We start from the raw sequence: 22,805 nt of genomic DNA, 5'->3' as shown, positions 1-22,805 counted from the left end.
AATGCGAATAGCCTTCTGCTGAGCGGAAACCAAGATCTAGCCTATTAACATAATGAGCTAGGACGGATTCAGTTCTCTTCAGTTTTTAGAATTGCGTATCTTTGTCGGTAAAACTGGAACCCTTGTAGGATCAGCTATAAATTGCATAAATGCACTATGATATGGAGCGGCCATTGATTGCATTCAGACACTTCTATATGTCTTGACCTTAGTATTCATTCACGTATTAAGCATTCCGCGTTTGGGACTTCGACAGCTTCAAAGGCTACAGAAGTTCATAAACTGATATCAGTGAAGGAACATTATGGTAATACCATAAGATGAATTCACACATTGGAATAAAGCACTCACCAGGAACACACAATATCATTCGTTGGTAACAACCCAGATGGGTCTGTCCAGTATGGATACAAAGTATCTGATTAACCTACAGTGGTGACGAGAAAGTGCAAACTGATTTTACACTACAGCGATAGTATGAATTGAATAAAGGTTCCAAATGGCGTTACAGTCGTGGTGATTATGAAACAAATAATTAACATTAACACTCATTTGTCTATTAATGCTTAGCATTTTTATTAAGTGTACATTATTTTTGTGTATCAAAAGAGGCTGCACAGAGAATTCTGAGTGGGAACTGGTTATTGCACTTGTCCCGGGTACCGATGTGCACGAAAAAATTTCCCCTTAAACACTTTATTACGGACTATAAACAACACGAATATACATTGAGACATTTCTTGCTGCAAATTAAGTGCATTTCAGTATGGCGAACCTGCAAATGTAAGTACAAGTCCGAACTTTCTTGTGCAAATGTAAGTACAAGTCCGAACTTTCTTGTGCACCTCGAAACACCCTTCCTAACTCAACTGATGTCATTTGTTCCAGAGCTGCAAATTGTCAGCTGATAAAGCATATTGATTTTCACATGATGCACCTCGCACTTGATAAATCCCCCCACGAAAAAGTCCACTGGGGTCGAATCGGGCGAGCTGGGAGTCAAAAGTGTTGATGCTCAGCCAAACCATCTCCCGGGAAATGGCATTCAGGGAGTACCGGACAATTGTGGCAAAATGCGGAGGCGCTTCATCTTGTAGGTAGACGACAATATTCAAAATGTTATCCTGAATCAACTGTTGCTTCCAAAAACTTTAGCGGTAGGCCGCGAAATGTGTAACCAGTTGCTGTTTTCTCAGCAGGAATGAAAGGCCCATACACTTTTCATCTCTAGTTCCTATCCTCGCTATACTGTCTCCACTTATGTAATAAATTCGGCTGTTTATCTGCCCAAATCCTGCAGTAATCTCTATTCACATATCCACAATATGAAATGGCGCGTCGCCGCTCAATAGGCTGCTAGTTCAAACTTGCATCTCTAACTGCACCCAGTAAGTCTTAGTACATAGCTTGCATGGTGACATAGACCTCGTTTTCGAGTTTTTGGACAATCTCAAAGTGGCAGCCACATTTTTTTCAATTTGAATCACAAAGTTTTCTACACAGACCTGTGTGCGATACCAAATTTCCTGATTAGTCCTTTGGTTGAAGCTGAGCAGCTGCGGGTAATCTCTCTCTAAATCACTTCCACAGTTTCACCCAAAACACGATATTTCGGTGCCTGTGTTATACCGAATTACGATGTAATGCACCTTCGGATATGTACGTGGTCAGTTCAGAAAAATTCCGGAACATTCGTAATTTCGCCCCAATTGTGTGTTGGAGCGAAATGCGGTTGGCACATGTGTACAAGCTGTGTTTATCGTTTAACTGCCGGAAGTTTCATTGTGGTATCTCTGTTAGTTATTGTTCAGTGCTTTATTGAGTAGAGCATTGTGTTGCACAGTTTGCGGATTTTGAACAGTAGAGTTAGAGGAGCAACGCGTCTGCATTAAATTTTGCATGAAACTCAAAAAAAAAAAAAAAGGAAAACCTTCGCAGAGACACAGCAAATGTTGCAGTAGTGAGTGCTTAAGCAGTACACGGTGTTATGAATGATTCATACTGTTTAAAAATGGCCGTACGGAAGTTAAGATGACCCTCGTTGAAGACGTCCTTCGACGTCTAACGACGACGCTCATGTCAGTAGTGTCAACGAAACTGTGCGTTCCAATCGAAGTCAGACTGTCCGAGAGACTGCAGAAGAATGTAACATTTCAGTTGGATCATGTCACGATATCCTGACACAGCATCGTGGGATGCATCGTATTGTCACCAAGTTCGCTCCACGGCTCATGACTCAAGACCAGAAAGACCTTCACATGGCAAACCGTGAACAGATTTTGGATCGCGGCAAGGAGAATGAAATGTTCTTTAAGAGAATCGTAACTGGTGATGTGACGTGGATCTATGGCTGTGATACTGCGTGCAAGGTTCAATCTTCACAATGGATCTGGAAAGGTTCATAGAGGTAAAAAAAAAAAAAAAAAATCGTGTGACTAGGGCCTCTAGTCGGGCAGACAGTTGGCCGGGTGCAAGTCTGTCAATTTGACGCCACTTCGGCGTCTTGTGTGTCGATGGGGATGAAATGATGATTAGGACAACACAACACCCAGTCCTTGAGCAGAGAAAATCTCCGACCCCCCGGGAATCGAACCCGGGCCCTTAGGATTGACATCCTGCCGCGCTGACCACTCAGCTACCGGGGTAGAAGAATTCGCGCCACAGGGAAAAACTCTGAATGAGTGGTACTATCGGGACGTGTTGTGACGCCTGCGAGAAAATGTGAGAAGGAAACGGTCTGATATGTGGCGAGACAATTGGTTCTAATGGCTCTGAGCACTATGCGACTTAACTTCTGAGGTTATCAGTCGCCTAGAGCTTAGCACTAATTAAACCTAACTAACCTAAAGACATCACACACATCCATGCCCAAGGCAGGATTCGAACCTGCGACCGCAGCGGTCGCTCGGATCCAGACTGTAGCGCCTAGAACCGTACGGCTACTCCGGCCGGCGGCGAGACAATTCATAGCTCCTGTATCACGATAAAGTACCAGTACATTCGTCCATGTTGGTGCGTAAATATTGCACAAAAAAATGAAATCACTATGGTGCCTCATACTCCGTTCTCTCCAGACCTGGCCCATGAGGACCTTTTTATATCTAAAGTTGAAAACACTGTGGAAATTACGAAGATTTGCAACGATAGACGAGATAAAAGGAAATTCGCAGATGGATCTTCGCGCGATCCAGCAAGACCCATTCCAAGACTGCTGCCGGAGGTGGAAACGGCGTTGGGAGCGATGTGTTAATTGTGGAGGAAAGTATTTCGAAGGAGTCTATGCACAATAAGTAAATGCAAGAGCAGTAAAATTTTTATAGACAAAATTCCGGAATTTTTTAAACAGACCTCCCATAGATGTATTGGATCGTAATTTGAAATAATATGGGCACGCAGGCGTCAAAGATATAATCAAGCAAACTGATGTCGTTAATGAAGCTAGAAAGAAAATCTGGACTAGCTGGTCCGAGCGCTTCCAGTATTTTAGTTTGAAGTGTAATAAAATATAAACGAACTTTGGTATGGCGTTAGGGTAAATAACACTCAGAACATGTTACAACCCGTGACATTTTAGGCAACTAGGCTATGGTACATGGTCAAACTGCATGAAAAAGGAAAAGAAACAGTAGCAACAGCGATAGGAATTAATAGTAATAGACCATGCTGTGTAAATCTTCACACTTGTGATACATTATAGGCTTGAGTGACAAAAAATAAAATGCATAGAAGACACCACAAATCTAAAATATGAGTGTAGTAATGTAGGCAGCGAAATAACAAACGAAAATGATCAGGCTGAGAATTCTACAGAACACAAAGCAATAATGATACGGAACATGGCTAAGAGGCACAACAACTAAATGAATGTGGAAAAATATTCCTGAACCACATGGACTTGTAAAAATACGACTCGACTCATAACAGGCAACAAGGCAATGATGCTAGATAAAATGAGTGACCAGAGGATTAGACAGCAAAAGCTCTGATAAAAGGTCATGGTAAGAGGGTAACTACACGAAATGTAGGTTCAAGTTATAGAAAATGAAATATGCACTGAAGCGCAAAAGAAAATGGTATAGGAATGCGTATTCAGATACAGAGATACGTAAGCAGGCAGAAGGCACAATACGGCGCTGCTGTTAGCAAGTGTCTGGTGCAGTTGTTAGATTTGTTACATCTGTCACTGCTGCTACAATGGCAGATTGTCAAGATTTAAGTGAGTTTGAAGGTGGTGCTATAGTCGGCGCACGAGCGATGGGACACAGCATCTCCGCGGTAGCGATGAAGTGGGGATTTTCCCATACGACCGTTTTACGAGTGTACTGTGAATATCAGGAATCCGGAAAACATCAAATCTCCGACGGAAAAAGATCCCGCAAGAATGGGACCAACGACCACTGAAGAGAATCGCTCAACGTGACGGAAGTGCAACCCTTCCGCAAATTGATGCAGGGCCATCAACAAGTGTCAGCTTGCGAACCGTTCCACGAAACATCATCGCTATGGGCTTTCTGAGCCGAAGGCCCACTCGTGTATCCTTGATGACCGCGGGCCTGGGCCCTTCAACACCGATATTGAACTCTGGATGACTGGAAACATGTTGCCTGGTCGGACGGGCCTCGTTTCAAATTATATCGAACAGACGGACGAGTACGTGTGTAAATGCATGGACCCTGCACGTCAGCAAGGGACCGTTGAAGCCTGTGGAGAATCTGTAATGGTTTGGGGCGTGTGAATTTGGAGTGGTATGGGACCCGTGATACGTCTATGTACGACTCTGACATGCGACACGTACGGAAACATCCTGTCTGATCATCTGCATCCTTCCATTACCATTGTGCATTCCGACGGACTTACACATTTCCAGCAGCACAGTGCGACACTCCACACGTCCAGAATTGCTACAGAGTGACTGCATGAACACTCGTCTGAGTTTAAACACTTCCGCTGGCCATCAAACTCCCCAGATATGAACATCATTAAACATATCTAGGATGCCCTGTAACGTGCTGTACAGATGAGATCTTGAACCCTTCGTACTCTACGGATTTATGGACAGCCCTGCAGGATTTATGGGGTCAATTCCCTTCAGCACTGCTTCAGACATTAGTCAAGTCCATACCACGTCGTGCTGCGGCTCTTCTGTGTGCTCTTGGGGGTCCTACATGATATTAGGTAGGTGTACCAGTTTCTTTGACTGTACAGTGTATAAAAATATATGAATATAAAGACCATAACAAAACTCTAAAATATGGGTATAGCGATGCTAGGAGCGAAATTTCAAATTAACTTTAAGGGGCTCAGCACCCTCTATTGAACGAAGTAATTCCATTGTGGAATGATGATTAAGACGAAACAATTAATAAAAGAATAGGAGTTTAGAGAAATAGGCCTTAACCCGTGATATATTGTCTAAGTGGCTATATCTATTCAAATCATGTGCTTGTTTCAACGTAGCTCGATGGTTTAGTGTATATAATGGATTTTGGTAAGGACAGGACCTTCCAGCCTAGATGGAGAATACTTAAGTTATTACTTATGATCAGGGATAGAATGGTTGTGTGTTTGTAGGTGATTAATTAACGCAGATCTAGAATTACTTAAGTCCTGGTGTTCTTTGAACCGAATATCGAAAGTAAGTGCTGCTTGTCCAACAGAAATCATTGGCAGTCATTTCAATTAATGTGATAGAAACTTGACAGTGCGTGAGGTTTGTGGTTACGATTTCGTGCCGTCTAAACTGTACACCCATTTGGTCGTGTTTTGAATAAATAATTAGTGCAACTGAAGCGGAATTATCGCTTGAATTCGTTTGCCATGTTCTTAAATCCCTGTCTGTGAGGAGTTGCTTTGCGAAATTTACGCGTGAAATCGTTCCGCGCTCCTCATACAACATTCCACGCAGTTTGTCAACAACAACACCTGAACGTTCCTCTATGTGTACATTCTCTATGATTACCTGCAAAAAAGTCAAAAATTTTACGGTTCAGACAGAAGTGGTAAGACAATTTATAAACATTCTGTATTGGATAAAATGGCGCATAATTTGAGAATAATTCACTGTATTGAACCAGGTTTGTCGTTACAGAATGTACGCTTTTTAAAATCAGTGAAAAAGCAGTCAAGATCGCGATGGTTTTTTTTATTGAAATGACCGGTTTCGGCTTCGTCTTAGGCCATCCTCAGAACAGCACCTTCAGCTGACGTTGCTGTGCTGAAGATGGCTCAACATGAGGGCCAAACCGATCATTTTAATAAAACAACCATCGCGATTTAGGCTGTTTTTCCACTGATTTTACACTACTGACCATTAAAATTGCTACACCAAGAAGATGACGTGCTACAGACGCGAAATTTTACCGACAGGAAGAAGATGCTGTGATATGCAAATAACTAGCTTTTCAGAGCATTCACACAAGGTTGGCGCCAATGGCGACACCTACAACATGCTGAAACGTGGAAAGTTTCCAAACGATTTCTCATACACAAATACCAGTTGACCGGCGTTGCCTGGTGAAACGTTGTTGTGATGGCTCGTGTAAGGAGGAAAAATGCGTACCATCACGTTTCCGACTTTGATAAAGGTCGAATTGTAGTCGATCGCGATTGCAGTTTATCATATCACAACATTGCTGCTCGCGTTGGTCGAGATCCAATGAGTGTCAGCAGAATATGGAATCGGTGGTTTCAGGAGGGTAATACGGAACGCCTTGCTGAATCCCAACGGCCTCGTATCACTAGCAGTCGAGATGACAGGCATCTTATCCGCATGGCTGTAACGGATCGTGCAGCCACGTCTCGATCCCTGAGTCAACATATGGGGACGTTTGCAAGACAACAACCATCTGCACGAACTGTTCGACGACGTTTTCAGCTGCATGGACTATCAGCTCGGAGAACCTGGGTGCAAGAACGGCAAAACGTAGTTTTTTCGGATGAATCCAGGTAGTGTTTACAGCATCATGATGGTCGCATCCGTGTTTGGCGACATCGCGGTGAACGAGCTTTGAAGCGTGTATTCGTCATCGGCATACTGGCGTGATGGTATGGGGTGCCATTGATTACACGTATCGGTCACCTCTTGTTCCCATTGACGGCAGTTTGAACAGTGGACGTTACATTTCAGATGTGTTACGACCCGTGGTTCTACCCTTCATTCGGTCCCGGCGAAACCCTTCAATTTTGCAGGATAATGCACGACCGTATGTTGCAGGCCCTTTACGGGCCTTTCTAGATACAGAAAATGTTCGACTGCTGCCACGGCCAGCACATTCTCCAGATCTCTCACCAACTGTAAACGTCTGGTCAATGGTGGCCGAGCAACTGGCCCATGACAATACGCCACTCACTACTCTTGATGAACTGTGGTATCGTGTTGAAGCTGTACACACCATCCAAGCTCTGTTTGACTCAATGCCCAGGCGTATCAAGGCCGTTATTACGGCAAGAGGTGGTTGTTCTGGGTACTGATTTCTCAGGATCTATGCATCCACATTGCGTGAAAATGTAATCACATGTTAGTTCTAATATAATATATTTGTCCAATGAATACCCGTTTTTTTATCTGCATTTCTTCTTAGTGTAGCAATTTTAATGGCCAGTAGTGTGTAAATCTTACAAAAAAAAAAAAAAAATTGTGCCCTTTTTGCCAGGGTGAGGGATAAATGTATGTGTTATCGCTGTATTGCAGAACAGGTTTGACTGGGACGAACACCAGCAGAACATGGTGATCGGCGGCGCTTTCTGGCTGTACTGGGCGGGGCAGCTGCCCGGCGGGACGCTGGCGCAGTACTACGGCACCAAGAGGGTGTTCGGCTACTCCAACCTCTTCTGCTGTGTGACGACGCTGCTGGTGCCGCTGTTCGCGCATACTGACTACAGGCTCTTGGTGGCTCTTAGAGTTCTTCAAGGGGTCTCTATTGTAAGTCCTATTCAGAACTGCCTCGTATAGTCACGGAGAGAGCACACATACTACACAACACGGTAAAAAATAGTGAATCACCCAGAGGACACGGTTGGATTTCAATGTTTCTACCTACATCTACATCTACATACATACTCCGCAAGCCACCTGACGGTGTGTGGCGGAGGGTACCCTGAGTACCTCTATCGGTTCTCCCTTCTATTCCAGTCTCGTATTGTACGTGGAAAGAAGGATTGTCGGTATGCTTCTGTGTGGGCTCTAATCTCTCTGATTTTATCCTCATGGTCTCTTCGCGAGATATACGTAGGAGGGAGCAATATACTGCTTGACTCTTCGGTGAAGGTATGTTCTCGAAACTTTAACAAAAGCCCGTACCGAGCTACTGAGCGTCTCTCCTGCAGAGTCTTCCACTGGAGTTTATCTATCATCTCCGTAACGCTTTCGCAATTACTAAATGATCCTGTAACGAAGTGCGCTGCTCTCCGTTGGATCTTCTCTATCTCCTCTATCAACCCTACCTGGTGCGGATCCCACACTGCTGAGCAGTATTCAAGCATTGGGCGAACAAGCGTACCGTAACCTACTTCCTTTGTTGTCGGATTGCATTTCCTTAGGATTCTTCCAATGAATCTCAGTCTGGCATCTGCTTTACCGACGATCAACTTTATATGATCATTCCATTTTAAATCACTCCTAATGAGTACTCCCAGATAATTTATGGAATTAACTCCTTCCAGTTGCTGACCTGCTATTTTGTAGCTAAATGATAAGGGACCTATCTTTCTATGTATTCGCATCACATTACACTTGTCTACATTGAGATTCAATTGCCATTCCGTGCACCATGCGTCAATTCGCTGCAGATCCTCCTGCATTTCAGTACAATTTTCCATTGTTACAACCTCTCGATACACCACATCATCATCTGCAAAAAGCCTCAGTGAACTTCCGATGTCATCCACCAGGTCATTTATGTATATTGTGAATAGCAACGGTACTATGACACTCCCCTGCGGCACACCTGAAATCACTCTTACTTCGGAAGACTTCTCTCCATTGAGAATGACATGCTGCGTTCTCTTATCTAGGAACTCCTCAATTCAATCACACAATTGATCTGATAGTCCGTATCCTCTTACTTTGTTCATTAAACGACTGTGGGGAACTGTGTCAAACGCCTTGCGGAAGTCAAGAAACACGGCATCTACCTGTGAACCCGTGTCTAAGGCCCTCTGAGTCTCGTGGACGAATAGCGCGAGCTGGGTTTCACACGACCGTCTTTTTCGAAACCCATGCTGATTCCTACAGAGTAGATTTCTAGTCTCCAGAAAAGACATTATACTCGAACATGTTTGAAGCTGTTGTTACCATGCCCGTTAGGATATACGAGGTTTGTTCAAAAAATCACGGAACTTCGTCCACACAATTTTTCCACGCTTACATTTTACAAAATGTGCATTGCTTCCTTCGAAATACTCTCCTCCACAGTTGATACATTGCTCCCAACGCCGTTTCCACCTCCGGAAGCAGTCTTGGTACGGCTCTTGCTGAATCTCGAGAAGCGCTGTCTGCGAATTTTTCTTTTATCTCGTATGTCGTTGCAAACCTTTGTCCGTTCAGAGGGATTGATAACCTTGGAAATAAAGAAAACGTCCTCAATGGTCAGTTCTGGAGAGCAAGGAGGATGAGGCAGCACAGTCATTTCGTTTTCTCTGCAACAGGGAAGAATGTACGGTTGCGTTATAGTCAAGCAAGAGCCATGAATTGTCTCGCAACATTTCAGAACGTTACCTTCTCAAATTTTCTCGCAGGCGTCGCAACACCTCCCAATAGTACCGTCGATTAACAGTTTGTCCCTGTGGCACGAACTGCTGATCAAGTAATCCTTTAAAGTCAAAGAAAACTATCAGCATGGCTTTGACATTTGACCTGACCTGACGAGCTGTTTTTGGTCTTGGGGAACCTTCCCGACACATTGTGAAGATTGAACCTTGGTCTCAACATCATACCCGTAGACCTCGTCTCTTCACCAGTTATGATTCTTTTAAGGGGTCATCTCGTTCTCATTTGCGAGATCCAAAAACTCTCCACAAATTGCTAGACGGAGGTCCTTGTGGTCTTGACTCATAAGCTGTGGGACGAATTTGGTGGCAACACGATGCTTTCCAAGATGCTGTGTCAGGATTACGTAACATGATCCAAGTTTAATGTTTCATTCTTCTGCAATCTCTCAGACAGTTAGTCTTCGATTGACACACACAATTTGGTTGGCGTTCCTTACATGAGCGTCGTCGATAGACGTCAAAGGGCGTCCTGAACGAGGATCATCGTTAACTTCTTCTCGGCCATTTATAAAACGTGTCGTCTTAACCATTCGTAACACCGATTACGGCTTAAGCACTTATCACCGTAGGCTCCCTGCGTCTTTTGGCGTGTCCCTATAAAGGTTTTCTTGAGTTTTACGCAAAATTTAATGCAAATGCATTGCTCCTCTAACTCTGTCATCTCTAAATTCGCAAACTATGTGACACAACGTCCTACTCAATACAGCATTGAACAATAAGTAACAGACACACAACAATGAAACTTTCGGCACTTACGCATTACAAACGGCGTGTGCAGGGACGCCAACCGTATTTCGCGCCAACACACGAATGTTCCAGAATTATTTGAACAGATCTCTTATAATGGACGTGAACAGCGTCAGTAGATGAGTAATCACTGTGAAGGACTTGGATATGTCGCGTACTCGTGTTGACAGGCATATATTAATGAAGGCAAGGCTTCCGGCCCAGATGGTATACCAGTCAAATTTCTTTCAGAGTACGCAGATGCAATAGCTCGATATTTAGCAATTATATACAACCGCTCGCTCACAGTGAGTTCAGTACCTGAAGACTGGAAAGTTGCTCAAGTCACACCAATACCCAAAAAGGGAAATAGGAGTAATCCGCTGAATTACAAGCCCATATCACCAACGTCGATTTTCAGTAGGGTTTTGGAAGATATACTCTATTCGAACATAATGAAGTACCTCGAAGAAAACAATTTACTGAACATAGTTAGCACGGAACCAGACAATATCGTTCTCACGGAACACAACTAGCTCTTTATACTCATGAAGTAATGAGTGCTATCGACAGGGGATGTCAGATTGACTCCATATTTTTAGATTTTCAGAAGGCTTTCGACACTGTTCCTCATAAGCGTCTTCTAACCAAACTGTGTGCCTATGGAATATCGCCTCAGTTGTGCGACTGGATTCGTGATTTCTTGTCAGAAAGGTCGTAGTTTGTAGTAACAGACGGAAAGTCGTCGAGTAAAACAGAAGTAATATCCGGCGTTCCCCAAGGAAGTGCTATAGGCCACTACTGTTCCTGATCTATATTAAAGTCATAGGAGACAATCTGAGTAGCCCTCTTAGATTATTTGCAGATTATGCTGTCAGTTACCGTCCTGTAAAGTCATAAGATGGCCAAAATGAATTTCAAAATGATTTAGGTAAGGTATCTGTGTGGTGCAAAAAGTGGCAACTGACTCTGAATAAAAAAAAGTGTGAAGTTATTCACATGAGTACTAAAAGAAATCCGCTAAATTTCGATTACGCAATAAGTCACACAAATCTTAAGGCTGTAAGTTCAACTAATTACTTAGGGATTACAATTACAGATAACCTAAGTTGGAACGATCACTTAGATAATGTTGTGGGTAGAGAAAATCCAAAAGCAAATGGTTCAAATGGCTCTGAGCACTATGGGACTTAACTGCTGAGATCATCACTCCCCTAGACTTAGAACTACTTAAACCTAACTAACCTAAGGACATCACACACATCCATGCCCAAGGCAGGATTCGAACTTGCGGCTGTAGCGGTCGCGCAGATCCAGACTGTAGCGCCTAGAACCGCTCGACCACCTTGGCTGGCAATCCAGAAGCACAACTGAGACGATGCTCCATAGGCACGCGATTTGATTATATGCCGCTTGTGAGGAACGGAAAACATAATTGAAATCTGTAAACTTGTAGTAAAAACGAAAAACGAGGCCAGTAATCTGTAAATTCGTGGAGGTATGTGCCGTCTATGCAACTAAATGAAGGCAGTTTATTTGTTGCCATACGCGTTTCGCTTCATTTATTTGGGAAGCATCATCAGTGGCCTGAAATACATGTTTCTTTTTATATATACAATAAGCGTATTATCTGCTAGATATAATCTGTTGATATATTACATTTGGTCAGGTTTTTTAGGTTAGAAGCAACTTTTGTAGCACAAGTTCCATAAAATGATGTATCTTTCGTTTTACTTACGATTTCCAGCACTGCTAACACATATATGTGTTTCTGGAGATGTATTTGCTGGTCTTCATGCTCCAGTTAGCCAAATCAGGTGTTGTTTAGCCATTTGTCACATCACATTTCACTTTCACTGCCATTTGGCGATCAACATATGTGTGTTTGCCGTGTGTAGTGTTGCCAACTGTTGTTATGTATTTGTTTTTTGTTTCTGTTGTGTTTTGTGGTTTTCATTTGTTGTGTGTCTGTGTGTGTGTGCAATCCTTTTTTTTTTAAATGTGTGGGTTCATGTGTTTGTCTGTGAGTATGTGTGTGTGTATGGGGGGGGGGGGGGAGGTAGGAGGGAGAGAGGGATGGAAGAGGGGAAGGATATTCATTAATTATTTATCCTGGTTGCACTTGAGTTTGTTATTGTTTTTGTGGCTAGCATGATCAGCGAGTTATTGTTTATATGGATTTGGTCATTGAGTACCTTCTTTTCCATTGCAGTGGCTCTTTGTATGTGGAAGTTTTCTTGCAATGTCAGGAGGTTTTTGTTGTGATTATTCACTCTGATAACTGTCATGTCACATTCCATGTTGGATGGTTCATGTCCATGTTTTATCAGGTGTTCGGCAAAGGTAGAATGACTGTTTCATATTTCCACCTTCTTATATGTTCTTTATACCTAGTTTTAAAGTTCCTGCTTGTCATCCCCAGATATACTGCTTTACATTCTTGGCACTCTAGCTGGTATATACCTGCTCCTTGGTATTTGTCTGGTTTTTCTGTTGTTCGTAAATTTTTTACTCGAGTAATTTCTACATTTCCGGACCTCTCGGATAAGCATCAGATGACAGTAAGGAACTTACTAATGAAGAGGTACGCCCAAATGATTGCGAAGACTCGCAAACCTATTTTTTCTTCGGGAATTCATGTATTTAGTTACTTCAGTGAAGTTACATTGACTGTGGAGAGGCGATATCTCAAAGTAAAGAACGTTTGTTGTGAAGGTGCACAATAAATGGTATTTACAAAAAAGTTTCTTGTTTTCATATTTTGCAGAATAATAACACACATCTCACTTTACTGTATTGTTTCAGGGACTTTCATGGCCATCACTAAACCGAATCGTCTCGCAGTGGATACCTCCTGACGACAGAAGTAAATTTATGAGTTCTTACATGGGTAGGTATGTCACTGCGAACAGGTAGTAAGGAATCTGCTAAGTATACTTGATGAAAAATGGGGTAGTCTTGTACTGTAGCTCTCTTTAGTGCATTCACAGTGCAAAGGACACCTTTTTTTTTTTAAAAAAAAAAAGAGTATCAGCTCTTTCATTTAGTTGAGACCTCTCCATGATGAATATGAACAATAGAAAGCCATCGTCTGGGAATATAACATAACAGCTTCACATCGAGCTGCACAGGGCGTACAAGTGGCGAGTGAGCATAACGAAATGAATAAGTGAGTTCGTCGTGGATGGGAAGTGAAATGCGCCACTGCCGTAAGTGTCTAAGGAACGAAGAAAAAACATGCAGATGTCAACTGCCTTATCGTATAGTGAGTCAGGAAACCACATCTAGGTTTTATTAGGGTATAATCTAGTCACCTCAATGTATCTAAGACTGTACATAGTTACTTTTAATTTGTTGTCTGTCAGTTTTGCGTTATTATCTGAAATTTTGACGTGTAAACGTCTGTTAGGTCGTCAGTCGAACTTTGTTATGTGACAAAATACCGTCAGACCTGAATCGCTAATAATTACGAAACTACCAATGTGTAAACTGCGGTTGAGCCCACGTACGTCTCCTAATTTGTCGCTTAGTATTTATTTTCCCCGCGACGTCATAGTATCAGTGTAAACCCTTGCGCGTGATTATTATGATTTAGCTTTGTATAAAGTTGGAAACCGGTGTAGCGTGGAAACGCTTTTGGATAAGAAATCGATTCTGGTGTCATTGTGAAGAGCCTGCGGAGCGCTACTAGATACCAAAATGAGACAATGAGATTAGTGAAATAAGAATTAAATAGAAAATTATGAAATAATGAAAGCTGTCGTTTGAAATGACTCAGAACTACGAAAGTTAGAGGAAAGCTGGCGTCGAATGGAATCCAAAAAGCCTAAAAAGGACAATACCGAGCGAATGCAAGAGCTACAGCAGTGTCAAAAATAAAAATAATAAACGGTGCAGAGCGATTACTTAGTTGGCCAGTCTGGCATACAGCGGCCAGTGGCAGTTCAAACTTCTTATTTATCTATTACTTAATCATATTACTGCTCTGTGTAATCACTGTATTAAAGATATTAATCATAAAATCACATATTAATTAGAAACTCTTGTTATTATTTTATCCCAACGTATTCACGAAAAATCTATGCCACGAACCAGAATTGCACACACAGAAATTAATTTATTTCTGAAATCAAATTTCGTAAAGAAAAAGGATGGTTTAGAGACATTCTTTGAACCCTATAACTCCGACTTACTGTGGTGTTGTTGATTGACATTGTCCCATTTTCACAACTTACACTTTAAGAGAACCTCTAAAATCCTTGGAAGTTTGTCAGTAATAAGCTTGTCACACCCTGCTTACCTATGAAGAGGACTTCCTACAAACTGCAACTAGATTTGAAGTGTAGTAGTATATTTGGCGACGTGTTTTCTTTCATCAATGACCGTCGTGGCAAATCATGTGTGGCACGCAAGCGACTATCACTTCGTGACAGACGTTCTACACTCATGCTCATAAATTAAGGCTAATGCTGATACATGGTGAAACAATGCTCTGGTGGGCGGTTTGCGGGTTTAAATCACCTCGGGGTATGACCATGCGGTGAATTTGACCTGCGGTCGTCCCACGGTGGCGCTGGCAGCAGTCCACATAGGCGGAGGTGTGTTGGTGCATTTCAGAGTACAGTGTAGCGAGTAAGTGTGCAGACGTTTTCAAACGTGTTACTGGTGACTATGTGTTAAAAATGGCTCAAAGAACACTTATTGACGACGTTATGAGAGGTAGAATACTAAGGCGACTGGAGGCTGGTCAAACACAGCAGGTCGTAGCACGGGCCCTCCGTGTGCCACAAAGTGTGATCTCATCATTATGGCACCGATTCCAGCAGATAGAAAAAGTGTCCAGGCGCTACAGTACGGGACGTCCACGGTGTACAACACCACAAGAAGACTGATATCTCACCATGATTCCCCTCAGACGTCCACGGGGTACTGCAGGTAGCCTAGCTCCGGAACCTACCGCAGCTACTGGAACAGTTGTCTCCATACAGTCTACAGACGACTGAATAGACATGGTTTATTCGCCAGGAGACCTGCAAGGTGCATTCAACTGACACATGGTCACAGGAGAGCCCGTAAAGCCTGGTGTCAAGAACACAGTAATGGTCATTGGAGCGGTGGTCCCAGGTTATGTTCACGAACGAGTCCAGGGATAGTCTGAACAGTGATTCTCTCCGGGTTTTCATCTGGCGTGAACCAGGAACCAACCCCTTCATGTACTTCAAAGGGACCTGTATGGAGGTCGTGGTTTCATGGTGTGGGGTGGGATTATGACTGGTGCACGTACGCCCTTGCATGTCTTTGACAGAGGAACTGTAACAGGTCAGGTGTATTGGGACGTCATTTCGCACCAGTATGTCCGCCTTTTCAGGAATGCAGTGCGTCCCACCTTCCTCCTGATGGATTATAACGCACGGCCCCACCGACCTGCTATCGTGGAGGAGTACCTGGAAACAGAAGATATCAGGCGAATGGAGTGGCCTGTCTTTTCTCCAGACCTAAACCCCATCGAGCACGTCTGGGAAGCTCTCGTCGACGTATCGCTGCACATCTGCAAACCCCTACGACACTTCAGGAGTTCCGACAGGCATTGGTGCAAGAATGGGAGGCTATACCGCAGCAGCTGCTCGACCACCTGATCCAGAGTATGCAAACCCGTTGTGCGGCCTGTGTGCGTGTGAATGGTGATCATATCCCATATTGATGTCGGGGTTCACGCGCAGGAAACAGTGGCGTTTTGTAGAACATGTGTTTCGTGACGGTTTTCTCAACTTATCACCAATACCGTGGACTTACAGATCTGTGTCGTGTGTGTTCCCTATGTGCCTATGCTATTAGCGCCAGTTTTGTGTAGTACGTCGCTGTGTGGCACCACATCGCCGTATTGCGCCTACGCTAAACAAATGCTTCTTTTGTTCCCTTTCCAGGAGGTTCTATCGGCACTGCTGTGACCTTCCCACTGTGTGGTATGCTGATCCACTATCTGAACTGGCAGTCGGTGTTCTATGTGACCAGCGTCATTGGGATCGCTTGGTTCGTCTTCTGGTGGTGGTTAGTGTTCGACAGCCCCTCCCAACACCCAACCATAACGCAAAAGGAGCTCGCCTATATACGAAGTTCGCTTGGAGACACTGTCTCTGAGAGGAAGGTGAGAATTACATTGACTTTTGTGTCCGATGACACGCATTTCTTTCTTCGTGGCACTTATTACTGTCAAATACAGAATTTTTACTGGGAAGCGACGTTCATAAGTTCAAGTGTTCTACCTGCCATTTTCAGGTTACTTGCTCTGTAACTTGGTAACTCAAAACGAGAGACTGGACTTGTCCTCTTCCATAGAAATTTTGCATGCTCGATGGCCAATCGTTAATCCAGCGCTTGCCGCCGAGGTGTGGGGAACTCTTATGATCACCGAGCACACTCAGTTTTCACCAGGCTCTTCTGGCCTATAGACTGCATTTACAGGGACATGCCCCCGTCGGTGCTTGCAATGCTAGTGGGCAAATACCACTTGAGCTCCAATACACTAATTTGTCTCCTGTACAGATAATCAAATGAGAGGAACCCACATACGGGAAGACCGCACTTGAGAGGTTTCCCCGTCAAGGACGGGCATAAAGTTTTTTTTTTTTTTTAAATTTAATGTAGAATAGTTAGGACACTGATTCCGTATGTGAACATGGTTAGTAAAATAGTAAGGAATGCAGACATCTAAGAGTGGTGAATGACCGAACCCAAATTCAGCAGGAACGAGACAATTTTAATGCGTCACATACAATTTACACAAGGCACACCCTTGTAAACTGCATTCGCTGAAACTTTATAATTACTGAAATGTAAAGGCACCGAATATACGAGGGTTGTCCAGAAAGTAAGTTACGATCGGTCGCGAAATGGACGTCACAGTGAAAACCCAATGAAGCTTTGCACAGATTTGTTGGGTAGTGTCTCTAATATGACCATCGATCACATCAAGACGCTCTTTTCAGTTGTGAGCGCACTGTGAGCGAGTAAAGGTGGCTAGAACAACGAAGTCTCCCGCCACATACGGGGTGTTTCAAAAATCACCGGTATATTTGAAACGGCAATACAAACTAAACGAGCAGCGATAGAAATACACCGTTTGTTGCAATATGCTTGGGACAACAGTACATTTTCAGGCAGAGAAACTTTCGAAATTACCCTAGTTACAATTGTCAACAACAGATGGCAATGCGGTCTGGGAAACTCTATAGTACGATATTTTCCACATATCCACCATGCGTAGCAATAAATGGCGTAGTCTCTGAATGAAATTACCCGAAACCTTTGACAACGTGTCTGGCGGAATGGCTTCACATGCGGATGAGATGTACTGCTTCAGCTGTTCAATTGTTTCTGGATTCTGGCACTACACCTGGTCTTTCAAGTGTCCCCACAGAAAGAAGTCACAGGGGTTCATGTCTGGCGAATAGGGAGGCCAATCCATGCCGCCTCCTGTATGTTTCGGATAGCCTAAAGCAATCACACGATCGTCGAAATATTCATTCAGGAAATTAAAGACGTCGGCCGTGCGATGTGGCCGGGCTCCACCTTGCATAAACCACGAGGTGTTCGCAGTGTCGTCTAAGGCAGTTTGTACCGCCACAAATTCACGAATAATGTCCAGATAGCGTGATGCAGTAATCTTTTCGGATCTGAAAAATGGGCCAATGATTCCTTTGGAAGAAATGGCGGCCCAGACCAGTACATTTTTTAAGGATGCAGGGACGATGGGACTGCAACATGCGGCTTTTCGGTTCCCCATATGCGCCAGTTCTGTTTATTGACGAAGCCGTTCAGGTAAAAATAAGCTTCGTCGGTAAACCAAATGCTGCCCACATCCATATCGCCGTCATCAATCCTGTGCACTATATCGTTAGCGAATGTCTCTCGTGCAGCAATGGTAGCGGCGCTGAGGGGTTGCCGCGTTTGAATTTTGTATGGATAGAGGTGTAAACTCTGGCGCATGACACGATACGTGGACGTTGGCGTCATTTGGACCGCAGCTGCAACACGGCGAACGGAAACCCGAGGCCGCTGTTGGATCACCTGCTGCACAAGCTGCGCGTTACCCTCTGTGGTTGCCGTATGCGGTCGCCCTACCTTTCCAGCACGTTCATCCGTCACGTTCCCAGTCCGTTGAAATTTTTCAAACAGATCCTTCATTGTATCGCTTTCCGGTCCTTTGGTTACATTAAACCTCCGTTGAAAACTTCGTCTTGTTGCAACAACACTGTGTTCTAGGCGGTGGAATTCCAACACCAGAAAAATCCTCTGTTCTAAGGAATAAACCATGTTGTCCACGGCACACTTGCACGTTGTGAACAGCACACGGTTACAGCAGAAAGACGACGTACAGAATGGCGCACCCACAGCCTGCGTTGTCTTCTATATCTTTCACATCACTTGCAGCGCCATCTGTTGTTGAAAATTGTAACTACTGTAATTTCGAAATTTTGTCCGCCTGAAAATGTACTGTTGTCCCAAGCATATTGCAACAAACGGTGTATTTCTATCGCTGCTAGTTTAGTTTTTATTGCCGTTTCAAATACACCGGTCATTTTTGAAACACCCTGTAGGAGGGCCTGCAGGAAGGCTTCGCCTTAATGAATGCGTCCCACATAACACAACTGCCACACACTTCCTTCTTCATGGCAATTCTCAGGCGCACTCTCAGCGGCAGTGAAGATGCTCCTGCAGCCTCTTAGATGGTTCAAATGGCTCTGAGCACTATGGGACTTAACTTCTAAGGTCATTAGTCTCCTAGAACTTAGAACTAGTTAAACCTAACTAACCTAAGGACATCAAACACATCCATGCCCAAGGCAGGATTCGAACCTGCGACTGTAGCGCCTAGAACCGCTCGGCCACTTCGGCCGGCGCCTTTTCTATGGGAAGTGTTTGTTCACCCACATAACAGCCATAATTGTCTCGTCCTGAGTATCAGTATCAAACGCTGGATTCGCAGACAACAAATGGGCACAGGCTCCACGTTATAGACCAGCGTAGAGAATTATCAGAATGCACAGGCGGTTGCTTTCTATGAAGATGGTGTTGGAAATTTGGTATAACACTCCGACAAATGTCTAAATCGAAGCGGCGACTACGTAGGGACGTATCTGGAAAGTGTAGCTAATTCTTGCAAATAAAATGTTTCTGATTTTCACTGTGGTTCCATTTAGCGACCGATCGGAGCTTACTTTCTGGACAACCCTCGTAGTTTAATGACACCGGTAAGCAACTAGATCCACAATAACTTAAAGGCGCCAACGAACAAACTCTGTGTTGTTGTTGTGGTCTGCACTTCGAACTGGTTTGCTGGAGTCTCTTCATCTCCGAATAACTACTAAACCTATATCCTTCTGAATCTGCTTATCATACTTAGCTCTGAGTCTCCCTCTACGATTTTTACACTCTCCGCCCCCCCCCCCCCAATTTCCTCCAGTACTAATCCCTTAGAGTTTCAGAATGTGTCCTTTTAATCGATCGCTTCTTCTAGTCAAGTTATGCCACAATTTTCTTTACTCCCCATTTCTATTCATTACTCCCTCATTAGTTACACGATCTATTCCTATAATCTTCAGCATTCTTCTGTAGCATCACATTTCTAAAAGCTGCAAACTCTTCTTGTCTAAACTGCGTATGGTCTATGTTTCACTTCCGTACTACACTCCAGCCAAATACCTTGAAGAAAGAATTCCTAACACTCAAACCTGTACTCGACGTTAACAAATTTCTATTCTTCAGAAACGCTTTTCCTGCCATTGCCAGTCAAGGTTTTATATCCTCTCTTCTTTGGCTATCATGAGGTATTTTGCTGCCTGAATAGCAAAACTCGTCTATTACTTTGAATGTCCCATTTCCTAATCTAATTCCATCTGCATCAGCTGGTTTAATTCGCCTACATTCCATTATCCTAGTTTTGCTTTTGTTAATGTCCCCCTTTCTAGACAGTGGCATTTCTCTTTCAAGTCCTTTCATGTCACTGACAGAACTACAATGTCATCGTCAAACTTCAAAGTTTTATTTCTTCTCCCTGAACTTTAATTCCTAGTTCAAATTTTTCCTTGGTTACCTTCACTGCTTGCTCAGTGTACAGATTGAATAACATCGGGGTAGGCTACAATCCTATCTCATTCCCTTCTCAACCGCTGCTTCCCTTTGATGCCCTCGAGTCTTATGACTGCCGTCTACTTTCTGTACACGTTGTAAATAGGCTTTCGCTCCCTGTATTTTACGCCTGCACCTTCATATTTTCAGAGGGAGTACTCCAGTCAACAAAAAACTCTATATTTTTAAAAAAATCAAAATATTTTATAGGCGCTGGTGAGCATTATCATCAGATATTATTTAAAGCTGCCATCAAGTAAATTTAATATTATAAGGATAAGAATAATGTACTGGCGCCAATGAGCCATAACATCAAAAGTTACTTGATTCCCCAACAATAAAACAATGAAACATCAGAATCCTTTTAAAGACTCGAAAGATCTATTAAACAATATGCAATATAAAAATTATTTTAAAGGCGCCAGTAATAACAATGAGAGCAAAAATTATCACTATCAAAATGGTTTACGTGCGCCAATGATCGGAGCAAATACTCTAACGCTCCATGGACTTAAAGTCAGTACGAACAGACGTCCACCGACGCAGGTTAAATTACAGCCAAGGATTTTTGCCAAGGAAGAAAGGCAAGATCTCCTCCTGAAAACTTTGTCTAGAAGTTGGCGTTTACATTCAACATCTTTCGCAGAAGGATCTTCCACTACACAAGTATAATAAAAACAATCAATACAACTTTCCGCTGGTGATTGTAGATGATTAGTAATTTGGAAAACGCACGTTTGTGTCATCATCTGTGCAATTTTATTTTTATTCTCCACCAGTTGCGAATTTTACAGTCATCTTCAAGGAGTAAAATATTGTACATCAATGGATCAGCCACACATTTACGTCTTATATGAGGCATACAAATGTAGAAGATACATAATTGTCATGATTGTCTTAACACGGTCCGTATAAACACGCTTTGCCTTGGCACAATCGCTATAGTGCACATTTGGTGGTCAACCACGTCAGTTATCACCGAATGTGCACTACTGTAATTGTTTCAAGGCACACCGTGTTTATATGGACTGTATTAAGAAAGACAATGATATACGTTTTGCGTTTTTTATGACTCATATACGCTGACGCGACAAAAGTTATGGGAAAGCGACACATACATAAAAATATACCGGCAGTATTTTGTATACAAAGTGTAAAAGGGCAGTGCATTGGTGGAGCTGCTTTCTGTGATGATGTTTGGTTTGTGGGGCGCTTATCAGCGCAGTCATCAGCACCCGTACCAAGTCCCAATTTTTTTGCAGTCCAATTTTTTACACAGTCCGATCGACCCACTGTCACGAATGATGATGATGAAATGATGAGGACAACTCAAACACCCAGTCCCCAGGCAGAGAAAATTCCCAATCCGGCCAGGAATCGAACCCGGGACCCCATGATCCAGCGACAACAACACTAGCCACAAGACCACGAGCTATGGACACTGCTGTCTGTACTCAGATGGTTCATGTGTAAAGGTTTCCAACGTGATGACCGCACGATGGGCGTTAACAGACTTTGAACGCGAAGTGGTAGTTGGAGTTACACGAATGGGATATGCCATTTCGGAATAATCCGAGATCCACACTGTCAAAAATGTGGTGAGAATGCCACATTTCAGGCACTACCGCTCACCACCGATAACGCAGTGGCCGACGACCTCACTTAACCACCGAGGGCAGCGGTATTTGCGTAGAGTTGTCATTGCTGACAGACGAGCAACATTGCTTGAAATAACGGCATAAATCAATGTGGGACGTACAACGAAAGTATCCATTAGGGCAATGAGACGAAAATTGTCGTTAACGGGCTGTGGCAGCAGACGAGTGCCTTTGCTAACTGAGTGACATCGCCCGTAGTGTCTCTTCAGGGCTCATCACCATATCGGTTGGATCCTGGACGACTGGAAGATCGTACCCTGGTCAGATGAGTCTTGATTGCTGCTGGTAAGAGTAGACGGTAGAGTTCAGGGATGGCGCAGACGTCACGAAGCCATGGACCCAAGTTGTCAACAAAGCACTGTGGAAGATGGTGGTGCTCCAAATAGTGTGATCTGTGTTTACGTGAAATGGACTGGCTCCGCTGGTCCAGCTGAAACAGGTGAGACCATTTGCGGCCATTCATGCACTTAATGTTTCCAAACAACGATCGAACTTCGGTGGATGACAGTGCGACATGTCACCGGA

The 22,805-nt window shown here is 43.5% G+C and overlaps 1 protein-coding gene across 1 annotated transcript in view; it reads left to right on the top strand.

The window, feature by feature from the left end:
* The window catches only part of LOC126335257 (sialin-like), a 140,819-nt gene that overhangs the window by 45,398 nt on the left and 72,616 nt on the right, over positions 1–22,805 (top strand). Inside the window, exons 3-5 of the mRNA XM_049998300.1 lie at positions 7,691–7,921; positions 13,300–13,384; positions 16,419–16,639. Of these exons, the coding sequence (XP_049854257.1) occupies positions 7,691–7,921; positions 13,300–13,384; positions 16,419–16,639 (537 nt within the window). The remainder of the gene's footprint in view (positions 1–7,690; positions 7,922–13,299; positions 13,385–16,418; positions 16,640–22,805) is intronic.

Source organism: Schistocerca gregaria, chromosome 2 (assembly GCF_023897955.1).
Source record: "Schistocerca gregaria isolate iqSchGreg1 chromosome 2, iqSchGreg1.2, whole genome shotgun sequence".
Lineage (NCBI taxonomy): Eukaryota > Metazoa > Arthropoda > Insecta > Orthoptera > Acrididae > Schistocerca > Schistocerca gregaria.
The sequence above is the reverse complement of the archived record's forward strand: the minus strand, read 5'-3'. Positions and strand labels throughout refer to the sequence as shown.